The 11,249-nt window shown below is 34.1% G+C and overlaps 2 protein-coding genes across 2 annotated transcripts; both read right to left on the reverse strand.

The window, feature by feature from the left end:
* Positions 1-26: 26 nt before the first annotated feature.
* On the reverse strand, positions 27-9,935 carry LOC110119620. The gene is made up of 3 exons (XM_020865009.2): positions 9,747-9,935; positions 9,616-9,681; positions 27-297 (listed from the first exon to the last, which is right to left on the reverse strand). Exons 1-3 carry the CDS (start codon positions 9,843-9,845, stop codon positions 205-207), a joined length of 258 nt encoding a protein of 85 aa, XP_020720668.1. The 5' UTR covers positions 9,846-9,935; the 3' UTR covers positions 27-204.
* Positions 796-4,349, reverse strand: LOC105666174. The gene has a single exon (XM_012313050.3). It carries the CDS (start codon positions 3,909-3,911, stop codon positions 1,041-1,043), a length of 2,871 nt encoding a protein of 956 aa, XP_012168440.2. The 5' UTR covers positions 3,912-4,349; the 3' UTR covers positions 796-1,040.
* Positions 9,936-11,249: the final 1,314 nt, after the last annotated feature.

Here is an 11,249-nt window from a genome sequence, read left to right on the forward strand (position 1 = left end):
CAATAAGGGATAGATTCAAGAAAGAAAAAGTTGGTAAGTGATTTATCTTTGTACGTATTATGTATTTCTTACAGCACGTTGCTAACTCGGTAATTCAGTATTAATAATTTAGGTACTTAATCTCAATAATATATTCATGCAATAAACTCATTAGTTATTACAAAAATAAATCAGAAAACGTATAAGTATACATCTTGACAAGAATTACTCGACCAGCAGCCGGGTTTTCAAATTTTCGAGAATTTCCGTCATTTTATGTTCCAATTCACTGCGTCTTTGCATTTCTTGTCGCTTGTCCTGTAACATACATGCGATATTATAGAATATTTTTGTAATTGCCATACGTTCATCTCAATTATTATATTATACAAAGACGGTAGAGAAGAGGTTAAGGAAATAATATTGTTTTCAAATTACCAAAAAATTAATTTTTTTTTCATCTTACAACACTTTATTTCGAAACTGAGTATTTAACATTTTCTATAGCAATTTCTATAACAAATCATATAATATCTTTTGATGTATTAATTATTTATGTATATATATATAAATTTTAACTCGTATATATATACGAGTAGTTTGAAAAATAAATGTTTTTTTCGCGTTCTAAATAATTTTAAATATACACTTGAGATTTTCAGTTAGGCAAATTATTTTGAATATTATATATTATGTGTAATGCACAAAATACATATGTGTATTTGTAGGTTAATTTTTAATAAATATATTAAATTATAATTGCTATATATACGTGATAAAAGGATCATTTTACAATTTACCTATTATATTTTCCAATTATTTAGCACAAAGCATGAAATATGATTGATTTCACTATATTAGAATGTAACAAATGTTGAAATTAGTGAAAAAGTATTTTAAATGAATCATGTAACAAAACATTGATAACTATTTTTAAAATTCTTTTAAATTCCTTTAATTACTATATTTAAAATATTTTTAAATTCAACGTGTTAAATTACTAAAAAACGAAGTATTGAAAATAAATCATATTGCACAATTAGCTTGAAAATAATAATAAGTTATAAAATACGAGAATAATCGACATAACTAATTGGTTCATTTGGATTAATGCGTTCTTGTGCTACCATTTTTATAGTGGTAGCACCATTCGCGTAATCTTCGACTTTCTCGCTTCTGCTTTCCGGTTCACTGGTGAATTTCGTTAAACTTTCATCATAGCGATACACGTCCTGCTGCGGCGTCGTCAAACCAATTATTTCTACGTTTCTAATTTTTTTATTCCCGTCAAAAACTCCGGACAATCTGTCGTTTCCCCTGCCATAATTGAAATCATAAACACGTTCACCAAAATTGAACAAATTATAATTTTCTCTAGGTTCGAGAAACATCGTTGATTCAAACTTCTGTCGAGGAACTGGAGTATCTTGCATTATACGATTTTTAACATTTATCTGCTTTTTATTTTTTGAAGATGGTTGATTTCTTGCAATACTGCGTTTCGAGGATTCAAGTTTCATAGAATTCAATGAACTCGGGTCCTGCAGCTCTGGAAAATTTTTTATTTCGATATTTGGTCGTTCTGTGGATCTATAATTATTATTTGAAATATACTTATAACGCTTTAAAAAATCTGGTATTTCTTTTCTATCATCATCATTTTGATTAGATTTCACGGTTTTCGTCTCAAAACGTGTTTTATTTGAACTCACAGTATTTATAGGCCTATTCATCATCAGTCGTTTCCCAGGAACTGTTCTAAATTCGAGTTCCTTTTTAAGACCTTGGTCATAAATATTTTCAGAATAGCCATACGGTCTTTGATTTGAATTATCAAGTATTATTTGACTTTTCTCTTCTCCATGTTTTTCTTTCCTCATTTTATTGGAAGATTCAAATTTTCTACGATTTTCTTGACTATTCGATACCTTAATATTGTCATTATCGTTCGAATTTCTTGGAACAATGTTAGTATGTATTGTACTGTCGAAAATAAAGTCGAATGGCGGTGGCCACATTTGCACTTCCTTTTGTTCACCCTCGTGGAGATTCTTTGGTGTTTTTCTTTCTGTAACACCTACTACCGGTTTCAAATTTTCTTTTTTTGATCGCTTTGGCTCTTTAGACGAGACTTTTTTTGAAGCTTCTGCTCTTAAAGTATTATCATTCTCTGATTTTTCATTTGTCGATGACTTCAATTTCGTCTTTCTTAATTCTTCAGGAGCATTTAGGTACCGAACAGGAACGATTAATGGCATAAATTTACTGAAATCCAATTCATCCGCTACATTCCGTTCTTCGGTGGAAAAGGATCGATTTTCGCCATTCGATTGATTATTGGCAATTTTCATTGGTAACTCAGAATTATCTTCGTTAGATCCTTTTCCATCTTTCTTCCTGTTATCTGTATCTTCCTCCAGAGTATATTCTTCATACTTGTTTCTTGCTGGAACATCTTCTTCTCTGCTCCTTTCATCACTTTCATTTTCATCTTTCTGATTACCACGCGAATCTTCCTCCTCTCTCGAAACCTCTTCCTCCGATTCAGCAGGCACAGACGAGCTATAAATATTGCTCAATGGCTGCTTGAGTCTTCCAAAAAAATTCACAAATCCATCATCAATCAGTTCACGATTGTACAGAGGTTCCCCATAACTGTTACGAAGATCTTCAGGTCGTCGTTCCTCATCATCTTCGCTCAAAGGTAGTGGTTCACTATATTGTATACTAGTATAATTTTCACTAGTTTGAGGCGTGTCTTCTTTATAAACATCATCGTTCCTATAATACTCTTCTTCACTTTCTGCAGGTTGTTTTTGATTCGTGGGATATTCACGAATCCTTTCTTCACTCTCATATCTCTCTCTCGACTGATCTTCTTCTTCTCTCAACGGTTTTCCTTTATCGCTTTCCTCTTGGTTTCCTCCACATCCAGAATCTTGATCTCCGTGATCTATTTGCTTCCTTGAATCACCATCTTCCTCACCACTATAATTATCATCCTTCTGACGATTTCTGTACCATTCTTGTTCCCTCAATTTCTTCGCATGCTCTTCCTGTTTACGCTCCAATTCTGCAAGTCTTTCTTCATACTCTTGTTTCCATCTTGGATCTTCATTATAAGAAGGAGATGTAGTTGAAAGATCATGTATCATTGGCGGTTGAACTAACATTGGAGGAGGTGGCGATTGAATATCCTTTGCATTATAAATTGGCTGATTTTCTATCGTCACTTTTTCAGTGCTCACGTTCTTTCTATACACCATTCCTTGTTCATTGCGAATTGAACTGATGTACGGTTCAGGGTAGGATAGATTAATGAATTGAGAAGGAATCTCAGGTAGAGGAGGTTGAGGTACGGTCGGTAAGGAAGGCTCCGATATGACTGGCAGGGGGATCTTTACCAAGAGAGGAGGTGGTAGTGGTTGATTAGGAGTCTGTTTCCTTGGATCAATCTGTGGTGGCATCGCTGACGATGTTGAAGGCGGTTTGGAGGTTGTAGAAGATGAATTACCATGGAAAATATTCTCATATTGTTGCAATTGAGTTAATATACCTGTTCCATTACTAAAATTCACCACACCCGTGAATTTGATCGTTTCTCGCTGTCTTGGAGCTGATGTAGTCGATTGAGTAGAGTTTGTTTGAGTGTTGTTAGTAGCTCTTGCCTCGTCTGACTCGGAATTAGGATTGGGTAACGAGGCTATTTGCACAGGGCTTACCGTGTAACCAAAAACCTGCGCCAAGCCTGAGAGAATCAGACCTAATGCCCGTTTGTCTCGCGGATTATTTGCATTTAAAAGTTCTGTTGGTTCTTGCGAGCTTGAGGAGGGGTTTGGTGTGGACTGGTTTTCCCAATTTGTTTTCTTAGACTGAACGAAAGTGTACAGTACGCACACGTAGCATAGGAGGTGGAATTTCCTAAGCTTCATTATAGTAGGCTTGAACACTGTCTGCTCGGAAATTACACTTTATGCACCGAGTGATGACGAGATAGCGACCATCGTGTTATCTTCAGTGGCGTCTTCTTTGTATCGTTGATTGCCACATGATATAACCTTCATGCAATACTTCTAACAACGAACTGTTCTTTCAATTTTTGTTAAACTATCGACACAATTTTGTGTTAAATATTAGATTAATTTGCGAGAAAATATCAATTTTTTCGATTAAACTTATTTTTCATTGAAGCGATTCACAATTAAATATCGAAGCGATTCACGGTCAAATTTTGATGAAAAATGTAAAGAATAGAGAGATATGTTTCATCGTGTGAGAAAGTTTTACAAAGTGGCACGAAGAGTACTTTTGTGCCTCGAGATTCCACGAGGACTGTGCGATCAGTGTCGCGCTCGAGCGTCGTTAAACGAAACTTTAGCTGGCGGGGATGGATTTTTGCATAACATCGGAAAGAAATGTCGAGTTTCACCTCAATTGCACAGAACCGCTCGTTGATTTGCGACAACTGAAGCGGCACGTTATAACGCGGGAAAAGAACGTCGCGATATTGCAAACAATCGAACGACAACAGTTCGCTAAGACGCGTACAATACGTTCGACGTGGTCACGCGCTGTTTTTAATTCCACGTGTAACCATGGAATCTAATTACACGAGCCAACGATTCAGAGTACAGGTTTTTTTAATAAACAAAGATACGACTTTTAATCGTAATTGAATTCAGTTTGAAAAAAATTTGTTCTACTCGTATTTAGTTACTAGAAAAAGGAATTTCTAAGTTTATTAATGGATTGTATTGAAGAATATGTATATGTTAATAATAGGATGTAGATAATAAAGGACATATTAGTTTGATTGCTTGCTTTTTAGTTTAATCCTTTTATTAAGAAAGAATATACGTAATACATGTGTTTCATTGTTACTTTAATCGAACGTAATCGTATGACGTTTTGAATTTCTTGGAAAATTATGTTGCAGAGTTATTAGAAAATTTAGAATATTTCTGTTGCTAACAGAAATTTTTGGAAAATATCATAGGAAGAAATACGAAATTTGGAAATTTGAAAGAAGGATATAATTTTATAGTTATATCTATTTTATCTATGTCGATATCTATTAATGTTACAATTTTGCCACAATTTTGCTAAATTATCGAGGAAACTGGAACTTATTAGATCGTATAAACACATTCGGTATATTGCGCTTTATATTTTCGAACGAGAGGAATATACATTATTATTCAAGTACTTCTGGAAGAATTTCTACCGTAACTAATTTCAGTGCGGCTCTATACGAGGCATTTTTTAAAGAATTTCTACCTAGTTGTACAAAACCGTTGAACGATTACCTAAATATTTTGGTTGAACGATTAAAACGATAAAAGTCAATTTCTTTTGAAACTTTCTGCCTTCACGATTATACTACCACAAAATTGTGCTATTGTTGCACAACGTAGGAAGTCAATTCATTAAGGATATCGACACAGATCAAGTTAATCGAGCGATACTGCAGAACAAGTGAAAATAAAACTGTTTCTACGTACGAGACTGATCTTTTCAAAAAGCAATCGGTTAAATTAATTGATGGTTGAGAAATTGAACGATGAAATAGATTACTATACCACTTTTGATCGTAATAATTTACGGTCATTATCGGAAAAATATGCTAGTCTCATCTACGATAATTATACATCTAATTATTAACAGAAATAGAGCAGAAATAGAAGTCTGATCAAGTCGAATCTTACAGTTAGCACGTGCGTATATGAGTACAATCATTTAACGCGCAATTTTATGACATATACGAGTACAGGTTAAGCATTGAAATAGATTAAAGTAAATTTAACGAAGGCTAATTAATTCGAATGCAATCGATCTTGAAGTCATTCCTAAGCGATAAATTTTCTTACTATCATTTTCTTAAAATGAAATAGCGTATTACTTTTATGTTGTATTATATGAATAAACAAATAAAATAGAAATTTATTTTACTTATTTTTGATATTTTTAACATTTTTACTTGTATGCGTATTTTCTATATCTCCGGATCTTTTCCACAAATGCAAAAAGTACTTTTATGTTACAAATGCATTTTGTATTTCAACACCTCTTTGATATATTTTCGCAGCTGCAACATTTCCTATTCATTTAAACAATCGTATTTACCTACACGCGATAATGTCCGTCTCAGAGTAATCAGATTACTATTTTATTTGAATACGTAAGAAGTAAACGAACCTTTACACGTTACACACGATCAGTTAGGGCAATGATCATATTACCAACGATACCGATTATGTCACCGGACAATGAGCCGAGTTTAGATATTTACCAGCTGTACTTTCATAAGTATGTCGATTATGTCACTTGTTCTCCACCCAGAGAAAGTCCAGCGGCAAACGGTGTCGCTGGTTCGATTTCCTGGACTGGTGTGACAAAACCTCCTTAAGGGGACAATTACGACAAGAGGAGAAAAATATTAACGACGCAAGTTTTCAACGTGACAAGGAATAGGGAGAAGGTTCAGGTTTTTATATAATAAACGCGAGTTCCTGTCGGTGGACTCCTCGAATGGTAGTCGACTCGCTTCGAGTACGCTTCGATCGAACTCTGTGTCTAGCTAATTACTTAATTACCTTGTCTGGCTAATTGTACCACACGCGAAACTCCGCGAAATTACACGCATCTTTTGAGAACGTTCCCAGCTTCGTTCACCTCATTAACTTGATTTTTTTCGCGAACAATGCCGGATTGCAAACATTATGGGTGGTCGGATTACTCGGACGCGTTGCGTATGGTGTTTTACAATCGGCGAAATTGCCGTGAAATTGTCAGCACACACGCTATATTCACGTGGTGATTGTTTAGATGTGGTTGCGCTTGATTATTATATGTTAGATCAAGCTGCTACTTTTAGCTTCGAAAAAGAGATACATACTGTTTTAGAGAACAGAGATTGCGATTATGGTAGTTGAATACAGACGGCGGAAGTAGAATTTGCTATGGAATAGGAGAGTAGTGTTGGGTAGTAATTGATTATAATTTTTAATTTGATTCATTGATAATGTCTATGATGGGAAGACATTGATTGTTAAAACTGGAGTTAAAAATGGATTAAAGAAATCAGTTAATTGGTGATTATAACGAATTATATTTTGAGAGATATTCTATGAGAAGTCGAAAATATTCTTGCTGATATTCCAAGTATTTTCTGCTCTGCGATCGATTTTCGAATTATCACATAGTAAGGGAAATTATTCCAACAAAAGTATTAAACGTCTGCTCTTTAACAAATTATGAAAAGAGAATTCTTCAACAAGTTCGAAACGAAACATTCCTTAAATATTTTAAGAACTTCCAAAATTAGTCAGAGAAACGTTTAACGACAGACGTCTAATTTTATAAGCGATGAATGAATATGAATAAATACGTAGATGATGATAAGCCGATTTCATCGCAGTTAACCACCCTTTTTTCTAGATATTTCCAATAATAGATAAAAATCACACACCCTGTATATAAAAACTTGCTTCAAGGAAACGTATATTTGCCATAAAATGCCAGATCAAATTCAGTTAATCAATGACCAAAACAATAAAACCAGATTTTGATTACATGCTCGCTTTTCCATTAAAGAATTTGTGCTTCCGTTCGATCCAGATGAATTCATGATCAATGTATGTAACTAGTTATGAGATGCGGTTATCCAAAGATGGAAAATGTAACAGAGACTAATTTAGGCATTAGAAAATAGTTGTGGATCGAGAATTCAGTAGGTATATATAACACGGAGCAAATAATTTCTGAACTGTATCAGGTATAAAAGAACTGTTCACTCTTTGGATCACACAGTCGTATTGTGAATCAAGTTTAACATGAATCTTCTGGTAAGAATAATCGACAAAGTTTCCAATATCCACGAATTTAGTCTATTGAATTAGCGAACAACGTTCCTTGATTAATTCCAGTAAGAAATTAGTGTTTTAGTGATAATAGAACTCTTTCGCATAGTAATTTACCATCTAACGATATCAGTGAATGGGTACAAGTTACAAATTATAAGTTATTAATTTTCTCTTGTACAATTTTACAATTTTAAGTTCAACGAAATAATCGTACGACTTAAAATTAATACAGCTCACTCGTAAAATTTCATTTATTTTTTTATCAAACTTGTTACTGTTATGCACAAGAAATCAATAATACTACTAGACTATATAGATTTATGCAAGTTCGTGTTTTTACGAATATAACTAAAAAGATGGAACTTCAGCAGAGATTTGTTTCATTTATTGATTATTATAACGAGTACCCACGTCGTTTTAAATTTTTCGTAAATACAACAAATTCCAAGTCTATTAACAACCTGTGATTTGTGACTTGTAAAATTTGACTAATAATATTAATCCATTTGTACAAACGAATCTTGATCATCGTTTTAGTTATTGGTATTCTTGACCATTTTCACCTTGGGAACAGCCACTGTGTCCCCAATCAACAAACTTGAAAAAGTAAAGGGCGATAGTGACGTGTCAGAAAGAATAATTGCTGACAATCAGGCCGAACCGAATTCTCAGGATGCAACTGAGGATAAAAAAGTGGCAAAAAGAAGTTACGGTTGGAATCCGTGGAGTTACATAGGATATAGTTACTGGCCCTGGTAGGTAGATTGCCGTAAGAAATTGTGACGAATCTAGGAAGGTTTTGCGGAAAAAATAGCCGCTTACTTCAGATATTTTGTAAGAGGAAGTCAAATATTTTGCGTTGTGTTAACAAATTTCCTGTGCTATTATGGAGTTTTATGTTTTAATTTGGCTCTTAGTCATAGGCTATGAAGCTATTTAATTGCTTCCTTCTATTTTATTTCCAGAAAATTGTACAGATTTTAGTGTATGAATAGAATTCAAAGAAATATTTGCAAGGAAACATCGATGACTGGTACATCGATGACTGATTTTGAAAGTAGAGTTGTACAATTATTTATTGAATTAATCTAATGTACAATCTATGTATAATATTTAGAGTGTATGAGAATTTTTCGTTCGATTGTTATACAAGAATATTTGAAACAGTTTGATTCTGAGGGTAGTAAGACATTCGTATGTGCAGATGTTCACAAAATACAATTTTAGGTATGGTTTTGGATGGTATCCAAGTTGGCCTCTATATTATAGTCACGGATATAGTGGATACGGTGGATACGGTGGATACGGTGGATACGGTGGATACGGTGGATACAGTGGATACGGTGGACATGGATATGGAGGATATAGTGGATACGGTTATGGATATCGTAGCCACGGTGGCTGGTACAAGGGATAGTAAATTAATAAAAAATAGAAAGGATAGAAAATCGTCCAGGAGATTTCTATAATTTTATAAATATTATTCACAGGCTTTCTTACTATCTCACATCTAACTTCTTGCACTGAATAAACAACAGGCTACACTTGAATTTTAATTATATCTATATTAAGTACTGCAAACCTAAGACTGAGATAAAACACCTACAACTTTCGATATTCATCAAATATGTAAAACGTAAATTCATTCAGCATTTATGTAATTTTATTCTCAAGGTTATGTATCGTATATATTTGTACAAATACCAAGATGTTCATCAGTGAAAAAGAATAAATGATTCATATTAAAGGAAGGGTGAAATGATTTTGCACATACCCTTAGTCGTTTCCTTATATAAGTTGCCAGTATTTCTTCACAAACAGTCAGATTTTTATCTGTATCCTGCGGAACAAGAAGTATGTGTTATACAATTGTAAAATAATCTTCAAATTTTTGCATCAGTCGACCTTTAGAATTCTCGTCAGCTCTTTGATCTTCTGTAGTTTAACTTGTTGTTGTTCAGATAAATTATTATTGCACACTGGTCGTGGATTAGTTGCGTACATCTCAGAACGAAACAGAAGACGTGTTACTTTTTTCACTTCCGCATTAGTAATCCATAACACTTTTAGTACGTCGCGACACTTCGTATGCACCTGATATGCGGCGTAGTGTTGCTTGGAGACAAGCGAAACAACAAACGTTTTATTGGATTTTTTCGCAGAATCTTAACGTGATTTTGCTTTATGTAAATTAATTTCTTTTTTTCAGCAATTACTAATTACCCTCATCCTTAAATATGTTCTTGAATTTTTGTTAAATTTCGTGTCTTTTATTTTTTATCATACGTCCCACGAAAGGAATCTGTGTTATCTACAACAGATGCTATTCTGAAATGTCTGAATCACAGACCAAGTATCGAAACAGAGTAAGAACCTCGTTGCTAGTCCCATTTAAAGTCAGGGCTATTCTGTCAAGCGTGATCTGAGCGGTTTGAACCATTTATCTTGTGTTGTCAGAGTAGAGTTATACAGTTTCGACGCTCTTTCCCACAGTTTATTATGGAATCCACTAGGGGGCAGATTAAAGGATTGAAGAATCGGTAAAATTTCTTTGGCGAGAAAACTTTCAAATACATACAGCGAAACATTTTTACATCTACGATCTATGTGTATGTCATTTCACGAATTCCTGACATGATATAATTTTCTGTATTCACATAAAGAAATATTCTCTAAACACAAACCAAAATTCGAAGCAATACTGTATTGTAAGAATACTTCAATTCCAATATCCAATTTCTGATAAGAAATAATTTATTTAATACATCATTATACAATACTTACGTTTATACCATTATTAACCATTATTAACCATTTCTCTTAATAGTTTAGAAACTTTTTGAAAAATGGCACGCAGGTAAACATACGTATAGATAGATAATAAAGTTCTCTAAGAGAAATTATAATTAATAATTCAAATTTAGCTAATTAATTTACTCAATTTATCACCTTCTCTTATGGGCCCCTTTCCCACATATCTCCTCAATTATTTATCCACAAACGGGACACTATTCTTAACCCCCAAAAAGGGGAGTGCTTTCGATGATGCTATCCCAACAAGAGAGGCAAAGGCTAACCGGCTCTAGGTTTTATAGTTCGAGTTTATTGCTCTTAACTATCAGTATCTACTGACCATTAAATACAAAGGGATGCGGCAGCATCCCCTTTCTAGTGGACCAGTTTTCTGTCAGCGGAAATTGACCGAAACGATTTCAGAATAAGAGTCAAAGGCTAACTGGATTCATTTTGCGGTTTACCTTCGTCAACAATAGACAGTGGACAGTGGCCATTGTTACGGAGAGGCGACAGCATCGCCTTCCTGATGGACCAGTTTCCCAACAGGATCCACGAGATTGTTGCAGAGGACAGGACCTCTCGCCACGCGAGCAAACAGGTTCCGCTGGAAGG

Source organism: Bombus terrestris, chromosome 10 (assembly GCF_910591885.1).
Source record: "Bombus terrestris chromosome 10, iyBomTerr1.2, whole genome shotgun sequence".
NCBI lineage: Eukaryota > Metazoa > Arthropoda > Insecta > Hymenoptera > Apidae > Bombus > Bombus terrestris.